This window comes from Ammospiza caudacuta, chromosome 7 (assembly GCF_027887145.1).
Source record: "Ammospiza caudacuta isolate bAmmCau1 chromosome 7, bAmmCau1.pri, whole genome shotgun sequence".
NCBI classification, from domain to species: domain Eukaryota; kingdom Metazoa; phylum Chordata; class Aves; order Passeriformes; family Passerellidae; genus Ammospiza; species Ammospiza caudacuta.
Window position 1 is genome coordinate 18,665,602 of NC_080599.1, and position 25,791 is coordinate 18,691,392.

Consider the following 25,791-nt stretch of genomic DNA (forward strand, 5'->3'; position numbering starts at 1 on the left):
CTGGAATGTTCTGGGGCAGTTGTGATGTGCTCTCGAGTTTTCTAGCTCCGGCACAGGAAGTGAGAGGAAGTCTAAATGACTTCATGACCAAAAAAAGCAAAGGGGAATAGGGAATCAGACTCCCTACCCTCTACACGTAAGCAGAAAAATATTTGGATCTTGTGGGGTTGTCCACATGGGAAAACTGAATGCAGAAACTACTCTGGAGTGGCTGGTTACACTTTGAATTCAGAGTCTACTTTAAAAAAAAAGGGCAAATATGGCCAGCAAAATCTGTCTGTGGGAAAACAATATTTTGATGCCTGAGGGGAAGCATGGAAATTTATTCCTTTCACTCCTGAGGGGGAGGTAGTGAAGAAGAGTGACTCTCAGTGTGTGTAGTATGACTTCAGGTTGTTTTTATAAATCACAACATTCTGAATCTTGCTGCAACCTGGTAAACGGCTTCATGCTGTAACTACAAATTCATTTCCATTTCAGATAGAATACAGTAAAGTGCAGACATCAGTTTTCCTGTAGTAATGTAAGGACTTAATTCAGTAAAAATTTCGAGGCAGTGTAAAAGAGAGTCTGTTTTCTACAGAAATAACCTTTTGTTAATCTGCCTTGATTTCCTAAAGGAAAGGAATGCCAGTGGATCGACGCCTGCACGTCCCAACCTTGTGCCAATGGGAGTACCTGCACCGTGTCTGGAAATAAGTTCTCCTGCACGTGCCTGGCGGGCTACACGGGCCAGAGGTGTGAGACGGACGTGAACGAGTGTGCCACCACGCCGGGGCTGTGCCAGCACGGGGGCACCTGCGTCAACCTGCCCGGCTCGCACCGCTGCCAGTGCCGCCCCGGCTACACCGGGCCCCGCTGCGAGAGCCTCTACGTGCCCTGCTCGCCGTCCCCCTGCCTCAACGGGGGCACCTGCCACCAGACCAGCGACTTCACCTTCGAGTGCAACTGCCTGCCAGGTGGGTCTCTGAGCCTGCTTGTTCATTGCTGCCTTGAGGTATTGGAAAAGTCTCTGTCTCGGCCAGCGCATCCAAAGAACGAGCCAGAGCTCTTCAGTTGCTGGTCTTGAAGTTGTTTATTAAATCTTATCTATAAAATTTTCTCTCTGCCCTGCCTAGGTCTGCTCAGCAGGGCAGCCACAGGCACTCTGTGTTGTCCTTTTATACTACAAACTATGTATAACATCTTTACGCCTAATTCCCAATACCCATCACCCATGTTAGACAGTGCACTTCTACTCTAAAGCAATCCCAAAGTGCCAACATCACAGCAGAAAATGGAGAACAAGAAGAAGAAGGAGAAAGGCTGGACACACCCAGATTCCTCCATCTTGTCCCCATAACCCCCATAGCAAAAATCCTAAAATCTAAATTTTCACCCTGTGATCATTTTGTTATTACACTATTCAAACCGGTGTGACTTTCAGGTCCTCATACAAAGCTGGCAGCTTGCTCCAAAGGTCAAAATCAGATCCCCAGGTGCTCTGGGCTGTGTGCCAGGGTCTCTGAGCCCCCTGGCGGGGTCCTTGGCAACTCTGGACACCTGGAGGGATGCCCTGACTTCTGACAGTTTATTAAATCTTATCTGTAAAATTTTCTTTCTGCCCAGCCTAGGTCTGCTGAGCAGAGCAGCCAAAGGCACTCTGACCACCCCCGAGGCGGTGTTGTCCTTTTAGACTACAAACTACGTACAACATATTTATATTTATAAATTTATATATTTATAAATTTAATGTTATATTATTTATGTAAACATAAATATAAATACATAAATATTTAGATATAATAAATATATAAGTATGTAATAAATATATAACATATATTTATAAAAATATAATAAATATAATAATAAAAAGAAATATAATATAATAATAAATACTATAATAAAATTAAAGTAATGACAAAATTAATAATTATATAAATTATATAGTATATATAAAATAAAATAAATATAATAAAAAAGAATAAAGATTATGTATAATAAATATATAAAATATTTCTATGTTTTAAAATTTATATTTATAAATATGTTATACGTAGTTTGCAGTATAAATATATTATACATGCTACAAACTACATACGTATATTAGACGTACTACTAGTATAAATAAATATATTATACGTGCTACAAACTACGTATAACATATTATAAATGTTATATGTAGTTTGTAGTATAAATAAATATATTTAACTTATTTATATTTAACAATTATATATTTATATTTAACAATTACTTTCAAATAGCTATCACCTATGTTAGACAGTGAACCTCTATTCTAAACCAATCCCAAAGTGCCAGCATCACAGCAGAAGATGGAGGTAGAGAAGAACAAGAAGAGGGACTGGACATGCCCAAGTCCCTCCATCTTGTCCCCAAAACCCCCATTCTAGAAATCCCAAAATTTACCTTTTCACCCGGTGATAATTTTTATTATTACTCTGTTTAAACTTCTGTGACTTTCAGGACCTCCTACAAAGCTGGTAATTTGCTCCAGGGGTCATAATCAAACCCACAGTTGCTCTGGGCTGTTTGCCATGGTCTCTGAACCCCATGGCAGGGTCCCTGGCAACTCTGGAGACCCGGAGGGATGCACGGAATTCTGACAGGTGAGCTCCAGAGAGCTCCGTTTGCAGCCTTGGTTCTGCTCCTCCCCAGAGCTCCGTTTGCAGCCTTGGTTCTGCTCTCCTGCTGCTCCTCCCCAGAGCTCCTCTCGGGGTTTCTGTGCCCCATCAGCTGGGAGGGACGAATCTCAGCAAGCTGGGGAGCTCTGTAGTGCTCCTGCACTATTAATTCATTTCTGAGCGCTGGGATTTCAGGACGCACAAAGGAAGGAAGGGGAAGACAGTCAGAAATTGTAAATTTCTGTGGAACCCAGCTAGAGTCAGAGAATCAAATAGGTAAAGGCCATGAGGTAGGTTCAAGGAGATTGGGGTGGTATCTCATAATGCCCACTTGGAATGTGAAATTCTGTGTGCATAAGCATCTACAAATACATAGTTTTGTGTAGTAAAGGCCTCAGGTAACTTCAGTGTTTGAAGAATGCACATGTGTCTTTTTCCTTCTCCATCCGTAGCCCTAAGACACACTAAGATCTATTCTCTTCTTTTTTTTTCCTTCTCCAGTTCCTCCAAATCTAACAGGATGCCAGTTCCAACTCACCACACCCTTTTTGTCTCCAGATAAATTTTGATTGCTTGTTTTCTGATGCTCTTAGCTGAGTTCATGCAGAGCAGGGGTGACATGCTAGCTCAGGATCTGGGGCTGCACTGGTTTTGTGTCACCTCTACAAGTGGCCATGTGTCACCTGGTTGGGATGTTGTCTCATCCTGTCCTCCTCCCCATCCACTTGTCAGCCTTGACCACAGGGCCCTACCAGCTGTCTTTGCATATTCAGGGTATTTTTAGGCTGATTTTTTTTTTTTTACTGAGTAATTCAACTCCATGGGAAAGTGAGTGTTTGGAAATGCTTTTGACTAGACTTCCTACTCAAGTGTATTGCAGTTTGGCACACACAGACTTGCTGTGTGGTAATCTAGAAAAGTAAACTCTATTCCCTTCAGCATGTCTCTGCTGTTACTGATGTGAAAGATGAAGCTGCCCAATGCTGTTTGGGATGAATATAGAGTGGCTGTGTTCTCATGAGGATCATCTGGAGGCACAGGTGTGTGTGGAAAGGGCATTTAGAACTTGTGAAAACTGTTTTCTCTTTTTGGAGACCCTTGTCTTGAGGTGTTGGCTCAAACGACCTTAAATGTGCATTGCCAACCTTAGTGTCTGCACCAGCACTTTCTGGGTTGTCTGAGCAAGCATGTGACTTTGAAGAATTTAGCAAAGTCAGTCTAAAAGTAGAAGGATGGGTCATTATTTTTGAAAGCAATTATTCTAACTGTGCTTGGAGGGAGAGTGCTTTGAAAGAGTCTTTGAAAATGGAGTAGTTTAACTAACCATTGCCCTGGAGGAATTTATTGCTTTTCTTTTTTCTTTTAAAAAGATTGCTTTGCATCTTTTTAAAATGAAATTATAAACCAAGTATCTCTTGATTAACAGTCTTGTCCAGAAATTCAGAATTTCCTTTAAAGTCAGATCTGTTTAGCCTGTTCAAGGACTTTGGGGCCTCATGCAGGAGCAGTGTGGTGGGAGAAAGAAGAAAGAAAGATGAAGTTGGGAGGACTAGATCCTGTCAAGTTGATGAGTTTGCTTTAGAGAGTCTCTTACAGGGCACGAGAGTGAGTAGGAGCAGATTTTCCCTTAGACAAGTGTGTGGGCTTGCTGAAATACCGTCAGGAAATGGAAATGAGATTGCTATAGTAACAGTTACACACCTACACTCCTACACACGTTTTGGATTATTAGCTGTCTTTTTTTGACTTGTTACACAGTGTGGATAGTGGGAGTGAGTTAATGTGGCTCTGAGAGCCTTTGCTTTTCTATTTCCTGTATTTGTTTAAGTTGGCCATGCTGTTTTGCTAGCTTGATTTTTTAAATTTTTTTTTTAAACCAGTCATTTGAAAAACAGCAGAAAAGGGAGCTGTTGGAGAGACCCAAATGCTTACATTAAACTCTCTGATAAAGGCAGGGCACCCAGCCATTTCTCTCCCCCCTTAGTGCAGAGCATGCAGAGCAGAATTTCTGAAGTGTTGGAAAAGGTTCTGTCTGGAAAGGAAAGGTCAACAGAAAGAGAGGAGAAATGGTGGCCTGTCACGCCTGGGGAGGATGTGAACAAGGCCTGCTCCTCTGGAGGACAGTGCCAAGATTATGGAGGAGAAATTCCACTTCAGACTCCCTCTCTGAACTGGAGCAATGCCGACGATGCTGTGACTATAAATGGAATTGCTCTGGCGCTTCTGGGCTGCCTGAAGATGCTGCCATTGCTGGGTGCTCTGGCCACAGAGGCAGGAGGCAGTCACATCTCAAACTGCTGGAGTGCTTTCTGATAGGATTTTGCATCTTGTGACCTGTAAAAGTCACACTTTGAAGAAACTGTGCCCAAGCAGCATTTTAGGCATAATTAGGCTACTACTGCACTGGCCTTGAAATGGGCTCTTGTTTCCTGTAGATGTTTCCTTCTTAGCTTTAAAGTGAGTTTAATCTATTTGTAAATACAGATAGGTGAGAATGAGAGCTTGAAAAAGTAGGAAGAACCTAGAACCTGGAGCTGTGTGTCACAGCAGCTTTTCCTACTGTCACACGAGTGCTGTTTATGTACAGTGTAGTGCAGCTGCTATTTAAAATTCCCAGGTTCCCATGTCACTTGTGGATGTACACAAACAAATCCTGCATTAGGTAATCCATGTGTTAAGTCAGCATTTGGTGGCAAGCACCAAGTGAAGTTACATATATACACTACTGGTATTGCTTCTATCTGGAAGGTAACCTCATTTTTTATCCCTTTGGCTTAATAATTTTTCCTCTGGGCTTTGTTGATTTAGGTAGGAACAGGGTTGTAGGCAAGTGAGCATGTTAGGTCAATCATAACAGTGTAGTAGTGAAAAAAAATTCCTTGTAGGAGACGTAACCTGAAGCATTACTAACTCCTTTGAATATAAGAATGAGCTAGGAGTTATAAATATTCGACAAAAAAGGACTTCATTTGGCAACTAACCTTTAATGGAATGTTAAACAAGTCAATAGAGGAAGTTCTTAGCTGGGAAAGTGATTATTCATTGTTATCCATCAAAATAATTACCCATTAACTAAGATAAGGACCCTAGGGAATTCCAAGGGCTTGTTCAGGAAGCGATCTGTCAGGCTGCAGCGAGTGTTTGTGAGAGCTGCAGCACTTCCTGGGAAGAGGAAGGAACCTCAGCTGGTTGTGAGAGCTGCAGCACTTCCTGGGAAGGGGAAGCAACCTCACACAGGTTCCTGGCTGAGTGTCACCACTGGGGACCCACACACACGGAGCTCCCTGTGCTGGGCAGCTGGGGTTGGGCAGGAGCACCTTCCCCTGAGCTCTGAGCTCCTCCCTGGCTGCAGCTCTGGAGTTTGGGCATGAGCACCTTCCCCTGAGCTCCTCCCTGGGGTCTGGGCATGAGCTCCTTCCCCTGAGCTCCTCCCTGGCGGCATCCCTGGATTTGGGCATGAGCACCTTCCCTGAGCTCTGAGCTCCTCCCTGGCGGCATCCCTGGGTTTGGTCATGAGCACCTTCCCCTGAGCTCCTCCCTGGCTGCATCCCTGGATTTGGGCATGAACTCCTTCCCCTGAGCTCCTCCCTGGCTGCATCCTTGGGTTTGGGCATGAGCACCTTCCCCTGAGCTCCTCCCTGGCTGCATCCCTGGAATTTGGGCATGAGCTCCTTCCCCTGAGCTCCTCCCTGGCTGCATCCCTGGGATTTGGGCATGAGCTCCTTCCCCTGAACTCTGAGCTCCTGCCTGGTTGCATCCCTGGGGTTTGGGCATGAGCTCCTTCCCCTGAGCTCCTCCCTGGCTGCATCCTTGGGATTTGGGCATGAGCTCCTTCCCCTGAGCTCCTCCCTGGCTGCATCCCTGGGGTTTGGGCATGAGCTCCTTCCCCTGAGCTCCTCTCTGTCGCCATCCCTGGGGTCCCAGCTCAGGTGGGTGCCCCTGTGCTCCAGATGAGCAGCCCAGGTGCTGCCTCGAGTAGCCCAGCTTGGTTTTAGCTCTCTGCATCCCTGATTTCCTGTCAGCAGGCCCTAAGTCTGGAAACAACCTGATATTTTTCAGGCATAATTTCCTGTCCCCAGTACTAACTGAGCCTGAAAGCAGCCTAGATAGTCTGGGGTGTAATTGATAGGTTGAAATAAGGCTAAAGGACTAAGATTTGGAGGGAATTGGATCGGATGCTCAGCAGTGGGGTGGAGATTTCGGATGACATAGGAATAAAGTTATCTGCTTGTGTCAGTCTGTACTAGGGGAAGAACAACGTGCTGCTAGCAGTGGGAACGCTTTTCCCCTTGAGGTTCTCATTGCTTAGTTTGATGTGTTTCGAGATATGGAGCAAAAGCCAGGATGTGGATTGCAAACTGCTCTGGTGCAGGGAGAAAACACAGGACAGCATATGAGTCCCAGCACAGGGGGGAGCAGGAAACAGTGTCAGGTGTCCAAATACATAAAAACAGTGAGCTCAGTGGCTTTCTGGAAGAGAGTCGGGTTATATAACTGCAAAATTAGATCCTGGGACCCAGCTAGAGAAAAGCTCACATATCTCAGAGCAGTTCTTTGGTAGTATAACTGGTTAAAATGTGAAAATACAGCATGGCTTGGTGAGATTTTAGTAGTGGGGTGACTTCCGTGCTTTATTCTGGAAAGAACTGAGCCTCTTTAAATTTGTGTGAAGTACAGTGAGGGAGTTTAAATGCCTGCTGTCAGAAATTTGTTTACTAGAAAGTAGGGCTGGTCTTCATATTATACAAACTGAAGAGATAAGAACTTAAACCTTTTGTCTTTGTGGTTGTGGGTGTATTTCCATGCTGATCACGTGCAATATGTGGTCAGTGGGATGATTCCTCCCAAGCTGAAACACAAGCTGATAGGACACCCCTGTGTTTTACAGCTGAGCTTTTGCTCAAGCTTGATAGATTTATACACTTTTAAACATGGGGATCTAAAGCTGATTGTTTTCCCTGGTGGTTGTTCCTCAGCAGCTTTTGCCAGGAATGTGCTGCTGTGATGGCTGGGACTCTGGGAAAGCAGGTTATACTTCCTCTTTGTTTTAAAATTCCCTACTGTCACAAAATTTCTAGGATCTTGGGTGGAGGCTGGAAGGGCTTTGAAGGGATGGAGTAATATTGAAGGTCTTGTAGTCTTGGGGTTTGTTTTGGTTTGTTTGTTTGTTTTGTAATGTTGAGTCTGTTGTTCCTTGCTGATGTTAATGCACTTGATACAGCTTGGAGCCTCCCAGCTCTTCTGTAGAGAAGTTCAAGGGATGGGAATGCACATGAATCACCTCAGGAATCCTGAGAGAGCAGCAGTCTGGAGAAGCTGGCTCAGGGCTTTATGTCTCATATGCCACACAGCACGATCTGTGTGGGACCAGATGTTACTGAGAGGGGCTGTGAGACTTGACACAGATGCTGTGGAAGTGTCTGGAACGGGGCATCAAAAGTAGAGGGGTTAAAGCCTGATTTTGGATGAGAGAACTGTGTCATGTTAATATTGCATTCCAAAGCAGTGAAGAGGCAGGGCTGGTGTTTTAAATTAACATGTGTGTTCTGGAATCATTTACTTCATCCACATTAGCATGCATTCCACTTGTGTTTTGATAAATAGCTCTCTCATCCAGCAGAAATGGCAGGTTTATTTAATGAAGCATGAAATAAATCAGCAGGGGAAATCAAGGGGAAGACACTTCACTGACAGCTCCCTTCCCTAACGTCCCCACTTCTCCTTCTTTGAAAAGAAGAGGGAACTCTAGCAAGAATATTTTGTCAGTGTGTTCATTAGGAGCCTGGATTTTCATTGGGGAGGGGTATCTGATTTCTTCTGTTTAGTGTGTAAGCATCACTTGGATGGTGGCTGGTTTGTTGACTGACTGACTTGTCTAACACTGGAGAGAGCCAGACCAGGACTTTAGAAACTCCTTTTCAAAGAAAAGACTTTTCTTTGACATATCCAAGGCAGGCTGTGCTGAGGTATCCATGAAATGCATGCCAGCACTTTTTTTTTGCCATGGGAAAAACTTGTCCTGGCTGATGCTTGGTGGGCAGTGACAAGTTTTATCTCATGGTAATTGAAATGTCTTGGTCTTCACTTTGTCTGTTTTGAATGACAGTGCTCCTCAGTCACTGAAAGAGAAACTCCTCGAGTCCTTTGGGTTGTGAAAGCACATTTGGCCATCTACCCATGGTGGAAGTGTTTTAGCTGTGTTACCTGACCTGCATGCTATTGGCAAAGGCATTCAGCAAAGTCGTGCTAGGTGGGGATGTGTCACTATAGAGCACGACATGGGGCAGAGCTCCACAACTCCATCAGAAGGGTGCATAAGAGAGATTTATTACAGCAACATGTTGCATTTATAGTTTTTCAAGATAATTATGTTTACATTCACTGCCCATTGGTCATAAGAAAGAAACAAAGTTCTCAGTAGGTGAGCAAGGAGCCAGGTCACTCTGTGTGAGCCAGCTCGAGTCCGTATCTTTGAACTTTCCCTCTTCCATCACGTTGTCAAGGGAACAGCCTTGGTGTCTTCCTCGAGACAGATATGGGGCTTTCCTTATCTTCAGGAAGCCTTTGCTGGCTCACAAGAACAGCACAAAATGCCTTTCCTACAGGGATTCATCAGGATTAGGTGAACAGGGCAGATCTTTAAGAAAAGAAAAGGAGGGGAAGCTGCCTCAGGGGTGAATTCTCCTCAAAAGAGACTGGAAACCCTTTTCAGCCTGCTGCTGTTTCTGCTTTGCCCAGGTTTCGAGGGAACCGTCTGTGGACACAACGTGGACGACTGCCCGAACCACAAGTGCCTGAACGGGGGTGTGTGCGTGGATGGAGTGAACACCTACAACTGCCGCTGCCCGCCCCAGTGGACAGGTAGGGAGCCTCAGAAAAGAAATGTAAACAATAATTACCTGATTGCTCGGAATGTGCTCTGGAGGTTGCTCACCAACAGGTGCATCTTTGATCGGTTCCATGTGAATTGTTTTTAATTAATGGCCAATCCCAGCCAGCTGTGTTGGGTGCTCTGAGTCTGTCACGGGTTTTTATTATCACTCTTTTCTAGTGTCCTGATGTCCTTTTCTTTCTTTAGTATAGTTTTAGTATACTAATATAATATAATATAATATTTAAAAATATATAAAACATAATATAAAATGTATAAAACATAATATAAAATACATAAAATATAATATATAACATAAAAATATAATAAAATATTATATATAAAATATATTATATATGAAATACATTTTATATGTTCTATATATTCTGTATATTCTGTATATTCTATGTATTCTATATATTCTATATATAATATATAGAATATATAGAGTAGAATATATAGAATATAATATAATTTATATTATGTTATATATAATATATTTCATATATTTTATAGACATACTCTAGTATATATAGTGTATATATATACACTCTAGTATATATATATAGAAGGCTGACATTATATTGTATTGTATTTTGTATAGTATACATAATAATATACTACATAAAATATAATACAATATAATGTCAGCCTTCTGAGAACTTGGAGTCACTTCTCATCTCTCACCTCATCCTGGGGACCCTCACAACAATTTATTAGCACACTGGGGCACCAACAGGGATGTGGCCCTGGCTCCGTGCAGATGTCAGTCAGGGCAGATGCTAGTGCATCCCTTAAAAGAAAAGCTGTGGGCATCAGAACCACCACAACAAGGGAGAATTTCCCCATGAGTTGCACTTCTTGTGTGGATTTGCACTTTGTAAATGGAGAAGTGTTTTCCAAAAGCACAAAACGTGGCTTTGCTGTTACAGCTGTGGGCATTTGCTGATACATGTAGGGGTATTTCTAAGTTGGGAAAATGATCATGGTGGTTATAGTAATGCTCCTGAGAAATAGGGCAAATCTGAAAGGTAGGGGAAAAAGGAGGGAAGAGCAGTGTATATATGGGAAAATTATGGTTTTGCTACTGTTATTTTCCTGCTTGACTTATTTTTATGTAGAGTTCTCCAATTAGCAAAGCTTCTTTTGCTTCATAAATGAGCCTGGTTTTACTCAGAGTCTGAAGGGGAAAATAGCATGAGTTTCAAGAAAGTGTTATGCACAATATAAGGAAGCTGCTTACAGGAAACTGAGTGTCATATTTAGTTGCAAAATGTCTCCATACCTCAAAAATAAACAAACACCTCCGGTTATGGGCTGAGTTTTTTGAGTCATACCAGTCTTATCTGACGCACTTTTTCAGCTGAGTATGGTTTTGCCCTTATTTGAAAATCATGGGAGAAAAAAAGAAGACCTAAAATCAGTTTTTAAAATGCCTTTTTCCTTAGAGAACATTAATTCTGGTTGTAAAATGTTTAATTAAATGCAAAGGAGGCTGCCAGTTAAGAACTCTCATTAACTTAAAAGAATTATATATTCATAAATGAAGTGAAAACCACATAAGAGTGAAGTGCACCACAGCTTGCATAGCTCTTTGAAACTATGTGCAAATAGGAGAAAATGAGTCCTCCCCTGAATGAACAAGTGTCCTTGCTTCTGTGCTACTTCTCCTTGTCCTGAAAGCCTGCAGAAAGTGAAACCTGTAAAGGAAAACACGAGAGCTTGGGTGTGGAGACAACAAACCCTCAGTGACCCCTATGGTCTTGCTCCATCCCACAGAAATTATAACCCTTGTTGTGATTTCTGGCGCCTGTCAGTAGCAAATTAATCTGTCTTACTCCCAAGCACAGAGGGTGTAATGACCATGAGCATGCAGTCTCCAAGGGATTATTCTGGCATCATAAATTTAGCTTGGCTCACAGAATTTAGGTGGATGTCTGCTGTCAGCTAGGGATGACTTCTGCAGCTCCCCTGGAAGAGACCTTGGTCTCTCCATCACAAGCAATAGGCTGTGATTCTGTTTGGTTTTTTGGTAGATTTTCTCCCCGATCAACTCTTTGCAATGCAGTTGTGGTGGTTCCCTCTCTGAACCCTTCATGGGCTCTGAGCAGCAATGGCAAAAGTGGTGAGGCACTGTTGTGGCCTCTCTTGTGCCATCTTTCTCCTGTGTGGATGGCACTTGCAGAAAACCTTGTGTGTGTGAAGGATGCTTCCCTCCAGGGAAACCCTGGGAAGAGAGAGGAGCTCCCCAGCATGAGGTTGCTGCGGCTCTCTAGCTCAGTTTAATGGAATGGCCTTTCTGAGAGTTTCCTTGTTTATGGTGCAGCTGAGGCTATCAGTGCAGCAGTGGTTTGAGGCGATGCCTTCTCAAGGCCGGTGTCTTTCTAGGATTAGCTAAGTGTGGAAATAAAAATGAGCTCACAATATAGGAAGCAGCAGCTTGGCTGTTTGAACAGTGAAGGTTATGGAACTGTCCTGTCTGAAATGCACAGTGCAGGTTTCTGTGACTCCTCTCTGTCATCTCAGTGGCATTTTTTGTGAAAGAAGCTTTTTTTTTTCTGAATGTACTCCAATTCCTTCCCTGCGTCTTCAATTAGAGACCAAGGAGGTGAGGAAAACACTGCACATCCAGAGGTGACACTGAGGCAGGGCACAGACCAGGGAGGATGGATAGAGGACTTGTGCAATAGTTTGGAGAGAAGGATGATGTTTTTTTCAAGGTTAAACTGCAGTTGGTGCTGACAGGACTAAACAATAAAGCATGTTATTCAGCAGTAAGGAAATGCATAACTGCAGGTCCATCCTTTACACACAGGGGGTTTATAGCATTTTAAATCATCTCTAAGGTAAGTAAAGAGGGGAGAGCTGAGCAGGCAGCTCTTTTGGAATTTGTCCTGATAAATGTTATAGCTCAACAGAGCTAAACTGTGAGAATGAACACCTCAGGAAAAAAAAAAGCTTCCAATGAGAAGCTTTTGTGGATATTGGATTTCGTGGATATTGTGTGCTGCTAAAAAAAAAAGGCCCAAATAACCATATCTCTAAGGAAACATCAGCCAAAAATGAAAGGATGTTAAATTTTCTAAGAACACCTGACAGTGTAGTTGTGCTGTCTTCATAACAGTCTCTGCTTTCAAGTGCTTGTCAATTCTTGGGGAAGATTGAGTTTCTCTGCAGTTTTAGTCTTTATTTAATCTTTGTGCTGTGGGTGATGCTCTCTAGTGTTTGTTAATATGGTTTGTGCTTCATGGCACAGAGAAAGCAGCCCCATTCCTTGCTAGAAAAATCAAGAAATTGTACTGCATCTGATCAAGACAAGTTTTTTGTAAAGTAATATTGGAGCAACCTTTACTGAAACAGAATCTGTCCCAGTTCCTTTTGGTAACCATCTGCCTCTTGTAATTCCCTGACAGGTGGTAGGTTGGGCTACATAACTGCTTTTTTTTTTTTAAATACTCCTTTTATTTTGCTGCTTGCTCCTACCTTTTGTGATGCTGTTTGCCTTCAGTCTTATTTCCTGCTCCTCAAACAGAGCTCACTGCTCCTTTTCTGTTCAAGTGCCTGCCTTCTCATTCTCATTTTGCTGTTTTTTCCGGAAAGATAAAATCTTGCCTTTCAAAAACAATGATGAGAAATTCCTGCTGTCACCAGTGGTTTTGTCACCTTCAAAGTTCTCGTATTTCATATGTTTACAGTGATTATCAATCTCATAAATTTGTAACTGGCAAGGCAGTCTCCGCTGTGCTTGGGTGAAGCTGCCCCAGATCTTTCCTGTTGCTGAATGTTAACTGATTGCTGGTTTGTTTGAAGATGGCTTTATCTTGTCCCAGGATGGGGCCTTTGTTAGAACCTCTGTGTGTGTTGGGTCCTTTCAAAGCACAGAGGTGCAGATGTGTGAGGAAGCTCCTCCTTCCCTTGGAGGTGCTTTTGTGAAAGTGTGAAATCTATTCCCTGTGCATAACGGGCCAGAGAATTTGGTGTGAGTGTGGTTTGAGTCAGCCAAAAATCCTGGCTAACATCAGATAAAGTGCCACGTGAGGACTGTTTTATGCTGCTGTTCTTCAGCCTCATTGTGGTCTGAGGAGGAATGTCACTACCTTCTCTCCCTGCTCACAGACACTCTTCCCTTTCCCTTGAGCTGGCTCTGGGATTTGTTAAAGTGTGCCACTTTAACTCACTAATCTAGTAAAAAATCCTTTCCATCTGCCTTTTTTTTTTTTTTCCCCTTTTCTTGCCTTTTTTATTTCTGAATTTTTTTTTTTGTTTTGGGATCAGGAATCCAAATTCACAGAGCAGTTTGACAGGGAAGTGATGGCTGAAAGCCATCCGTCCAGGGCTGAAAGCCATGTGGAAGATTAGGCTGTCCCTCTGCACACGTGGGGAAACCATCAGAGAATTTAAAGGCTGATCAGTCATTCTAGCTACAATTCATCTAAAGAAACAAAGCTTGGTTTAAAATGCACCTGTTGATTCTGTTGACCTGACCTGTGCAGCTTTGGGTCTAGAAAGATGTCTTGGGTGCCTGAGTGATTACCAGTACTAAATGCTGTAAATTATTGTTTTTCTTGTATGTCTAAGAAAGATTCCTGCTCCCCTGCAAAGTCTGCAGTGTTTTAGAGGCTCACCATGAATCTGGTTTTGGCCCAAATCGTGTTTCAGGAGCAGTGCACAGCACAAATAAAGATTTGTGCCCTCCATGGAGTTAAATCTTTTGCACAGTTTGCTGCGTCAGAAGCTGTGGGGTGAGTCTCTGGGTTTGGGGGACCCTGTGCCCCTCTCAAGTGGATTTTGGAAGACTCACATTATAGTGTTTCAGATGCAGGCTTGGCCTGCTCACTGCCTTTCATCACTTCTGCCCTGTGGCTGGGAAGGCGAGACTCCCATGGCAGTTGTATTTATTTAGGCTTTGTTTTCCCCTGAAAAGAGGGCTCCAGTGAGCTGTATATTTTAAAATCTAGGCGACCTTTGTCTCTAAGGGAAGCACAGTGTGCTAACAGCTGACTCCACCAAAGAACTCCAGCACTGGGAGCTAGCTGCAGCAGCAAATGTTTGTCTTGAGCAGAAAAGCTCTTCAGGCAGCAGGGCTGTGCTTTTTAATTAAAATAGCTGTTAGCTTGGTCATATGCTCTTAAACACTAGCACAAGGGTTACTTTTCCTGCAGAGCTTTAGGCAGGAATTTTCAAAGTGGGGTGTTAAGGGTTCAATTCCTATTTAATTAGAGTAATATTTGCTCCCTGGTTTTCTTTGAAAGTCCCAGCCTTCAACTCTGGGCAGACGTGACTTTTCTTTTCTAAGAAGGGGGATAAACATCAAAAGGCTAGTATGTAGCATTTTAATTTAAGATCATATGCTCTGGTGTTTTGTTTCTTAAAACTCTTTGCCAAATACCACTTTCCTCAGCTTCTGTGCCACCAAAGTACACAGTGGCAGGTCATGTTAGTTTAGTGCTCCAAGAAATGCTGCCTTCTTGGAGTATTTAGAGGGCCAAAGTGTGGAGGAGCTAACTCTGACAATAGGTGACATGGATGATAAATGTTGGACATGCCAGTCTCCTAAATCATTAGATATACATCCTTGCTATTTTACAGAGAGTGTTGGTGGTTATGTGCCAGAGAGCTCTGTCAGGGCTGTTCTCCTGGTGATCCCAAATGATGTCCCAAGACCTTTGTGTGTGAGCTCAGCGAGGCTGGGTCACACTCCCATGAGCAGTGCAGCAGTGTCCTGGTGCTTTTCCAGGCTTTATTAAAAAGCAGAGTGGCCTCTTTGGTACTGGCTGGCATATGTCTGTGCCAAGCTTGATGAGCTGGCTGGTGTCACTGCAGGGGCATCTCCAGGAGACAGCCCCGGCAGAGGCCAGGAGCGATCGTGGGTCGTTCCCTTTGGTCATGTTTGAGCTGGCAGACACAAAGGGAGCAGGGAGCACGTGGCAGCCTCCAGAGCTGGCAGCCCCAAGCTTGAGTGTACAAATGGTTTGAAGTGCTGCACACAAACAGACTTTATCCTGGATGTTGTTTGTTTCTCTAGTGGCCCTTGATCTCGGTGTGGTGCGGAGGGGACGGATTCCAGAGGCATTCAGAGCTGCACCCTTGGGCCTTTATGCGCCGTGGGTTCTGGAACACCTTCCACAGCCTCCTGTTTGCTTGGTGCTGCTTTTCATTTCCAGGCCCTGGGTGGGAGGCAGCAGTAATGGAGCACCTGAGGTGTGAACAGCTGAGCTGATCTGATGGCAGCATCCAGCGCTGCCTCTTCCCTCACGCCCTTGGTGCCTTTCCAGCTGGGGAAACACTCTCAGCAGTGCCAGATGAGCTCCTATGGAGGTGCCCCTGGGTTTTCAGTACCTCTTTTGAGTGCTTGGCACTAAATCAGGATGGGCCAGGCCAATCTGATTTAGTGGATGTCTGCTGGGGACCAGACTGATAGAGAACACTTGTTACATCTCCAGATGACTCGTTCCTGGCAGGTCCTGTCCCTTCCCTTGTACTGAAAAATGAGGTGATTTGTCTTTGGGTAATTACTGGAGATGGGTTGCTGAGATAGCTTGAGAAGATGAAGCTTTCATTGTAAGTTTTGGCTCCTGCTGTCAATTTTTTTTTTTTTTTGCCTCGCAGATCTTTTCACTTGTTTGGTATTTCCCTGATTCACTGGATTTTCCAGAGGAGGTGAAGAGAAGGACAGAGCAGAGAGTAGCTTGGTGATGTGTGTTTCCTGTGGGTTACATCTCTGTCCTGCTGCTGTCCCCAATCACCTCACCTGCCACCACCATATTAAACCAGTCTGTCATTAGTGCATCAGTTTTAATGAAATTTTAATGAATCCTGTTCTGATCATTTGTGTTGCTGCCTCTGAAGAGCTTGGTCAGGACTGCCCTCTCTACCCAGCAGTCTGTGGGGAGTGATTTAGGGCAGTATTTAATGGATCAGGCCGTGCATAAGTCTCTTAAAGCCCAGAGTTTTGTGTTTGGGGCTTGTAAAATCCCTTGTAAAAGCCCATTAGTTCCACTGCATGCTTCCCAGTGTGGTTATGAAATTAAACTCTTTTCTCTACCATATTAGCCTAAAATAAACACAGATGCTTGCTCTGCTCATTACAATCATAGATTTGTCTTCAAGTGTTCAAGTTCTGTATTAAGCTCTTAAATTTTATGATTTCTTTGATGGTATTTGACATCTATTTGAGATCAAATGAAAGCAAAACCACAACCTGAGCACCTGAGGTTTGGGAATGGCTGCTACTGCTTTGCTGCTCTGGAAGAAAGATGCTGTGATGTCCTGGGGAAGGAGCACATTTCTGAGAGCTGAGATGCTTATTCTTTAGAAAACTCCTGAAAGGGGAAAATAGTTGGTATTAGCCCTTTTTTCTGGGGGAGCTACTGTAAAATTTAAGCAAATAAGACCTTTTCTAAACACACATGCAGCTCTGGCAGGTGCAAACAGTGCAGTGCATGAATTTTGTGTGCCCCTGGAGCCATCCTTGGAGATGAGGGTATCAGTCTCATTTGCTGGATTGCCTGCAGGGAGCTCTGGGGGTGGCTTTGTTGAAAGGTCTAGAATTTGGATGTGATCTGGGCGTCACACCTGAAATCCCTTTCAGTATTGCCTGTTTATTGCTCAGGACATTTTGGTCTGGACTCTCCTTCAGAGAAGTTTGCAGTTCTCTGCTTTGAGATATCTAGTGTCAATAAAGCAAATTATGTAAACAATCCAATATTTTCTTTTGTAGACTTTGCCATGTGCTGCATCTTCCCTGCAATAACTGATGTATTACTCTCTTTATTAGCTCTCTTTGTGGGCAGCAGTTCCTTTATAAGTCTCCTAGGAAGTTCTTCTCTCCAGTGTCTGTCAGGCTATGAACTCTGTCTCTTTTTTATTCAGAGGTGGCGGCTGCAGTACTGCAAAAAGTGTTCCTGACATGGGCTGTGCCATCCCCATTGCACAAGCAGTGTTTGCATTAGTTATTGTTCCTTGCAGTCAAATGGCTGCTCAGTGGTGTTTGTTTTGCTGATTAAAGCTGTGATTGAGCAGAGGTCCCTGCTGAGCTCTTCCAGGGAAGCTGGTGTTTCCTCAAGGAGTGCCTGGCCCAAACCTTCTGCAGCAATTCTGTTTGCCTTTGTATTTTGCTTGGCTTTTGTGCCTCCAGCCCTGCCTGCTGTTGCACTGCCCAGCAGCCTCTCTTGGTTGAACCTGTCTGAAATCCCTGGCTTCCTCCTGGAAAAGAGAAATGTTATTTTGTTAAAGCCACCCCTGTCTGCTGTTTCATCACCTTCCAGGTCATTAATTGGACACTCCAGTGCCTGTGTGCATTAAATGTTGCTGAACAGTTTCAAGGAGCATGGGTAGTTCTGTGGGTTAAAGTTTGAGCTGAATGCTTTTACAAGTACACAATTCAAAAACTTGGGAGCTGGAGTATTTTTCATAGATACCGTTTTCCTGGAAGGCTCAATGGTTCAAAATGCAATTTTCCCCTTTCTGTTTGCTGAGGAGGCTCACACAGGAGCATGAGGAAATCGAGCTTCAAGCTCATGGATGCATGTTGGGTTACTCTGTCAGTGCAGGCATTTTTCTTGCATTACAAGCCAGAACTGGACAGAGAAGTGTCCTTCTGCAGGCAGCAGTGTTCTGCCAGCTGGCATCCTGAACGTGCACACGTGTGGTTAGAGAGGAGAAGGAAGTGCAGGGTCCTTTGGAGTGTGGCACCGATGACCTTCTGCCACAATTAGATTTGGGCATGTATACAAATACTGCTCCTTATCTCTTAGCCCCTTCTTGAGCCTTGATAACATGCTGTTCACCTTCTCACTTAGGAGTCCTTTGAAATTTAGATTAAAAATGCAAACAGTTCTAATGAGCAATGCTTTTTTGAGCTAGACTGGTTGTATTCAAAACCCATACAGCAATCTTTGGAATATTTTATGAATTAAGCTGCTCTTTCAAAGAGTTTTTGTCTAGATCTGGTTTATAGTTCCCAGGTGGCCCTTCCAGGAGAGCTAGTGACCTCTTCCCTGTGTGCTGTGTCTGAGATAAGTGACAAACCTGAGCTACTGAGTGGAGGATGGCATAAAAGCTTCTTGAAACCTGATGCTCCTTTTCCAGTGCGTCCCTTAAGACCCCAAGGACCAGTTTGTGATTCTCACAAGTTGCCTTTCCAATGTCACTAAACTTGTAAGATATTCTGACTTCCAGTCTAAGCCCAGTGCTGGGGGTCTTGGGTTGTGATTTTGAGAGAAATGGGATATTGCCATCTCCTCCCTGCTCAGTTTTCAAGGAGCTGATTATTTTTTTCAAGGCATAGGAAAGTATTTGCACCCTTTGCCCTACAAAATGTTTTTAGTGATTAAACTGTATTAGATCTGCTGTCAGGAGCTTTAGCCTCTGATACTCCAGCTGTGCATCAGCAGACTTTCCTGCTGTTAAGAGGCCAAAAAAATGTTCTTTTTGAAAAGTCTGTTCTGCCAAAGATGAAGTCCTCTGCTTGAACTGTCTGGGGGTCCTGCAGGATCAATGCAGCTGGAATTGAGGTCAATGCAAACCCTCTAAGGTTTGGTAGGATCAGCTTTTTGGAGATGTCTGGTGCTGCTTTCCAGGGTGGCTGTATGACTGCTTTGTTCAAGCTAATGCTCCCCACTTTTGCTGTAGCATTGTTCTAATTTTGTGTGCTGCTTTACCTGTATAAACCAGGCTTTGTTTTCTTTCCAACACAAAGAAGGAGAAGGGCTGTTTCTCATCAATGAGATCTGGTACAACTACTTGGGGGAGGCCTTGCACCCTGAGTCTGCCAAAAGAGAAGCTCCTGGAGCTCCTTGCGGCTCCTGAGGCTCTGAAAATGGGAGCAATCAAAGCAGCAAACATGTCTGAGTTACTCCCTATGGCTTTTCTGAGGGAGGGGAAATGTGCAGGAAGTAACTTAGTTTCATAGTGGGCAAAAAGTGCTAAGAGTTGAATGCTGTTCCCTTTTTCTACTTCTAGTTTTCAATTTTGAAATACCACATGGACTAGCTGTTTACTTTGTACAAGGTCACTCAGAACCTGAGTCGGCATTTTACTCATTTCCCAGGCTCTGCAAATACCAAGGTCAGGCTAGGTTTTCATTACCTTCTTGGAGTAAGTTGTGTTTCCTTTCTTGTTGTCTTTTATGTGTATGTTCCCACATTTCCGTCAAATTATTGTGCTGTAAGGATATTCACACTTCACTAGCCCAGCCTGTGTTTACTGTGTGTCTTTTAGAAATGTGATTGAAACTAGTGAGAGCACAAGGAAAGAAATACCTACACCAACGTGCAGCTAAATGAATTAACATTGAGTTCTTGTAGCATTCAGAGGTGACTTGGGTTTTGGACATTACACTGTGCAGTTTGTACAATCCATCATGGACTTTGCCCTTGGAAGTTGAATTTCTGTTCTGTGAATGAAAGACCTGATTCTTCCTAAAACCCTTAACAAGCAGAAAGCAAGCTTGCCAACTACATGGCTACAAAGAATTATATTTATTTTGTTACAGTTAAGTCAAAGCAGCATCCCATAAGTAAATTGTTTCAGAAATGAGAACTCATCTCATTTGATTTTAAATCTAACTAACGTGGCAGAGAGAAGTCTTCAATTAGGAACAAGGTCTTTTCATTAAAGTACTCAATAGTAAAATGCAACAGTTAATTGTTCATTTATGCCTCTTAATATGTTGAATTGGATTTCCTTTGTTTTTAAAACAAATTGCATTAAGGTGCAGCTCTGGTTCATGTTCATAATTAAACACAAATACAATTGTATTGCAAAAGGGGCATTAGAGATTGGAGAAGCCAAGTGGGGGACCAGATTCAAGGAGCTCAAATGTGGTATGTGTCTTTAAAATACAGTTCAAGTGCTTGAAGAAGTTTAAACTCTGTATTCTTCTCTTGTGGAGGCATTGATTGACCTTTTAAAAGTTTGGTTTAGTTTAAGGCTGCAGAAAGATGGAATAGCCAAGAACATAGGGTTATTGCAAGGACATCAATGATGTCACTTGGTGCTGTCCTTTCTAGAAGTGGAGAGCGAGCACTACTAAAAAAAATACTAAAAAAATGCCTAAATGTTGGTCTTACCAGTGACACTCAAAAATGGGAAGTCAGAACCAAGCCCTGATAGTTTATATGGGCGATTAGTTAGCCCATCTTTGCTTAAGAAAACACCACAAACAACTAAAAAACATCCCCCAACAGCAAAAAAGATAGACATTAAAAGCATGTACTGCCATCCTCAATCACCCTTGCCAAAAGCCCAGAGAATGTTGCATTTGGTGTGTGGAGTTGTGTTGTGTTTTGTGTGGGGAGTGGTGTTGCATGTTGTGTGTGCAGTTGTGTTGCATGTTGTGTGTGAGGTTGTGTTGCATGTTGTGTGGGGGGTTGTGTTGCATGTTGTGTGGGGGGTTGTGTTGCATGTTGTGTGGGGGGTTGTGTTGCATTTCGCGTGTGCGGTTGTGTTGCATTTCGCGTGTGCGGTTGTGTTGCATTGCGTGTGTGCAGTTGTGTTGCATTGCGTGTGTGCAGTTCTGTTGCATTGCGTGTGTGCAGTTCTGTTCAGCCAGTCAAAAGGCAAATGATTTTTTTGGGACACCACACTGTGGAGCGCTGTGGCTGAAACCTCTCCGTGCTCTGGCCGAGCCAAAAGGATGTGAGCACTGCAAGGGTTCCTCAGAGAGGGAGGGAGTCCTTTGATCTGGCTGGGCCCCCTCCAAGAACAGAAGGAAAATCACTTGTATGAAAAGCAAATAAGCTCTTGATTATTTTTTCCTGGAGGGAGTGGGTTGTGCTGGACTGTGACATATGTGTGACTGCTCAGAGCCAGCCCCAGCTCTGGCTCCTGCCAGGGTGGCCGCTGATAAGGCAGCACTGAGAGCTCCTGAACAAACCACTGCTAGTGTGACAAATGCGTGGTTTGTGTGCTCATAATGCACAGAGGTGTTCCACAGATAACAATAGCAGGGGATCGACTTTTCCCCAACTCTTTCACTGAGCAAATCCGGAATTGGAGATTAATTCTGAAAACTCCACTGTAATTAGCATTGCTGTCAAAATTTTGTTATGGTTTTCTGAGTGATAAAATTATTGTTGTGAAGTAGTCCTACCAGAGAATGGAACATATGCCCAGAACACAGTTGTGCAGCTTATTCAACTTATTCAACTTATTCTTTTAATGATAATTTCATTTCTTTGCCCCTAAGTGGGAAAAAAAAAATCCAAGTCTCATAGGATCAAAGGCTAGGATTTATCCAAGTACTTTGAAAACAAAAAGAATCATGAGTATAGTAGATGGAGATGGTTACATTAAGATGTTTTTAGATTCTTGCTCAGGATAAATGTTTCAGTTTGGTGTGTTGGAGGAGGGTGTGTCTGTGCTCTTGCATCATTATTTCTGTGCCATTAATAAACAATGTGACTTATCAACATCTGATAAGTATTTTTAATTTGGCGAGCCTGAATATACTGGAGCCCGGGTGCATTGGCAGAGAAGACCTGTGGCCTGCTCTTGAATTTCTTATTCTTGGAATACAAGGGGAATTCCATGCAAATGTAAATGTGCAGCAGATAGAGTAGCTGGGGAAGAGAAATCTCATGGTAGAAGGTTTTTACCGAAGAGTAAATTTACTGAAGAGCTTTGTCCCAAATAACAGCAAGCTGTTGGAAGCCAGTGAGAGAGGAGATGGTGTCAGCTGGGCAAGAGGGAAAGGTCACATCAGACAAATCAAATCTCACTCTCTGATAAAGGGCCATCTTCTGATGCTGTGTGCATTCTATCAATGTTTTAGGAAGAGTGACAAAAGCAAGTTACCAAGAAGTGTTAAAAAAAAAAAAAAGTCAAGCTATCAGTGCATAGGGGGTTTTTAATGTAACTGAAAGGAGAGAAATAGTTTATCAAGAAGAGGATTGTGGACTGTGACCAGTACTCTGTGGTTGCACATGTGTACCCATATGCCAGCCTGGGGAGAAATGAGCTGGTGCTCGGGAGGTTTTATCTGTTCAGGAAACCGAAAATGACTTGAAACTTCAGCTAAACAATTTTGGCTTAAAAGTAAACTGTGCAAATTTAATGGGGAAGATGAATAACTGTTGAAGCAAAATATTATTGCAAGTGGTAGGTTCTCCAGATTTTGATGTCAAAGCAAGATGGATTTCAGCAAAAAAATACTTCAGTAATGTGAATTGCAGAGCTTTCCCTAGATGTGATTGTAAAGTTCAGTATCCTCTGAAAATTATTTCATTCTTACTGGCCTGTTGGTCCTTTTCCTTAAATCCCTCTGAGAGTGTACATTTGTTTTCTTCTCTCTAATATCTCTGGTTGTAAAAACATTTTTGATTACTTATTTTGTTACTGAAAAAAAAGGAGAAAACGTCTCAATAACCAAAAAACCCCCAAGTATTTGTGGTTGTCTGTACAATACCTGGGGTAAGGCAAAGTAATATTTCATGTGGAAGAGTTTTAAGAATTCTAGTCCTGCTTACTGGGTAATCATCATTGAACAATTATATGGGAAATAATTAAATTCTCCTGACAAGTGTGACCTTGCTGCTGACCTGTTGATACTCCTTTGGCCAAGATTTTCTTGTCACACCATCTTTTCTCTTAGTCCCTGTGGGTGCCCTGCAGGCAGCCCTTCATTCTTTTTGCTTCTCACCTCCTCGCAGATGTATCTCCATGTGCTGCAGGCTGCCTGCTGGCTCTTGCACTGTGTCTTTTTAAAGTAATTATTTTAAAGTCATTCTTTTAAAGTCATTTGCAGCCCAGCTCCTGCTTTGGGGTTGTTTAGGGGTGCTGGTTGTGTTTGCCTGATTTGATGACAGTGCTGTGGAAATTGTGGCACTGGAGCATGCTGGAATTGAGGAGCATCACCTGGGGGGCTACAGCATTCCCTTTGGTCATGTTGTCTGTGCAGGAACCCCCTTGAGTCTGGGCACCTGAGGTGCATTAAACCTGCTCCTTTCTGTGCCTCAGTGTAGGAGTGACAGGGGTGGGATGGATGTGATGGACAGACACCAGAGATCTCTGCAGCCAGGTCGTGGAACTTGTGGTTTATTGCAAAGGGCCTGGGTGCAGGGCCCTGCTGGGAGCTGCCAGCCACAGCTCAGGACAGGCCCCAAAGAGGGAGAGAGAGGAAAAGAGAGAGAAGGCAAGAGCCTGGTAAAGAGGATGAGAGAGTGAGGAAGAGTAAAAGAGAGCAGAGGTCCTGTTACAATACCATAAATCATCTTCTATGTTGAATATTCTATTTCTCACTAACGAATCTAATATAAGATACAAATCCTATAGCATTTGCATATACCCTATAAGAATCATTACATTACCATACTGTGTTACATTTTAAGCCCTAAAAACTCCTCTTTGGGCCCCTTCTGCCAAGCTGGCAGGGTCTGCTCTGACCCTTGGAGCTGTCTGCAAGCAGAGGGTTTTGTTTCATCAAAAGGGGATCACCTTCAGCTGGCCACACCATTGTTTTCCAGTTTAGTAACTGAGGCATCTCAAAGCTTGCTTTCATTTCAATCTCACTTACAGTTTCCATATTCTCAAAACCTTTTGCCAGGCAATCACATTGATAAGGCTTTCCTGTTTCATCTTCCCCACTCCCCAGGCCAGTTTTGCACCGAGGATGTGGATGAGTGCCAGCTCCAGCCCAATGCCTGCCAGAACGGGGGCACCTGCACCAACCACAACGGGGGCTACGCCTGCGTCTGCGTCAACGGCTGGAGCGGGGACGACTGCAGCAAGAACATCGACGACTGCTTCACTGCCTCCTGCGCCAACGGCTCCACCTGCATCGACAGGGTGGCCTCCTTCTCCTGCATCTGCCCCGAGGGGAAGGCAGGTGAGGGCACACCGCTTGCACAAGTCTGGCACTTGCACGGGAGGTGCTCCCTGGGGTTTAGGCGCTTGTTTAAAGTGGGGCGTTTACTCTGCGTGCTTCGCCGCCAGGAGGAAACTTGTCCGTGAGCAAGGGGCTGTTAAACCCCTCTAGCCTGGGACAAAGTAGTATTTGTGTCATGCTAGAAGACAAACTTAGTACAGTTTAGGTTGCAAGGAAAGATCTTTTTCTAGCTGTCCTTAAAAGCAGCTCTGGTCCATGCGCAGTGGTGAGAGCACCGGGCATGGAAGGAACATGTCAGGATCGCAAACGTGTGACATGGAAGCACACGAGGTCCCAACCGTGTTTCCAGGGGAAGCCTATGGCACAAGAGGGACCCCTCACTCCTTGATGAACTAAGAATTGATTATCTAAAGGGTGGTGGTGGACTGAGAGTTGGTGATCTGAGGGATGGATGTATTGGGAATTTGGTGGGCAGAGGAGGAATGTTTTTGGAGGGTTTTCATTCTGAGTTTTGTGTGTGTTTCTCTTTATATATAGTTGTAGGTTGATAAAGTTTTTTTTCTTCTTTATTCCGAAGCTGGAGCCTGCTTTGCTCTATTCCTGGTCACATCTCACAGCAGATGCCAGGGAGCATATATTTTCATGGGGACTACTGGCATTGCACCAGCATCAAACTGTGACACTAGCCCTTTGCAGAATCTGTATTTGCTTGAGAAGTTGCACATGAATGTGACTTGCTCTATGCCCTTTATAATAATTATAGGAATCCAGAAAACAAATTTAGATATTTTTATGTGATTGTGTTAGGACCTCACTGGTATAGTGGAAAATTTTCTGGTTTAGGTTAGGTGGAAGTGTATCTCTTAACTACATGGAAATAAAAGTGATCTGCCTGTCTGAATTAAAGTGAGCTTCGTGTGCACCTTTTCAGATGTCAGAAAAATTATCATGCTGGTTTGAAAGAAGAGTTAGTTAACTGCTGCAAGATCGAGATTTTGATAATGGTCAGCCATTTCCCTGTTTCAGAAGTGCTGGACACACCTCTAAAGCAACAGAATTTGTATTTAAATATGATGTTCTGTAAGTGTGTGATAAATTCCCTGTGGTAGTTCAGGGCTAAAGCCTGCTTAGGTTTCTTGCTGTGGGAGTCTCTATCTGAAATATCAGGACACAATTTGTGTAAAATACAGTCTGACTGCTTCATCTCTCTATTTTAATAAACTCTTGGATGCTTCTTTAGGTCTTCTGTGCCACTTGGATGATGCCTGTGTTAGCAATCCGTGCCAGAAAGGTGCTCTCTGTGACACCAACCCTGTGAATGGAAACTACATCTGCACCTGCCCCCAGGGCCATAAGGGAGCAGACTGCACTGAGGATGTGGATGAATGTGCAATGGGTGAGTTTCTGTTTGCTCTCTGTGAGTTCAAGAATACATATTTCATCATTTTCTCCACATACTTGAGACTCCTTTT

The 25,791-nt window shown here is 43.5% G+C and overlaps 1 protein-coding gene across 1 annotated transcript in view; it reads left to right on the top strand.

Moving 5' to 3' along the window:
* The window catches only part of NOTCH2 (notch receptor 2), a 94,051-nt gene that overhangs the window by 20,535 nt on the left and 47,725 nt on the right, over positions 1–25,791 (top strand). Inside the window, exons 4-7 of the mRNA XM_058808302.1 lie at positions 621–959; positions 9,360–9,482; positions 24,086–24,319; positions 25,560–25,715. Coding sequence (XP_058664285.1) covers positions 621–959; positions 9,360–9,482; positions 24,086–24,319; positions 25,560–25,715 — 852 coding nt within the window. The remainder of the gene's footprint in view (positions 1–620; positions 960–9,359; positions 9,483–24,085; positions 24,320–25,559; positions 25,716–25,791) is intronic.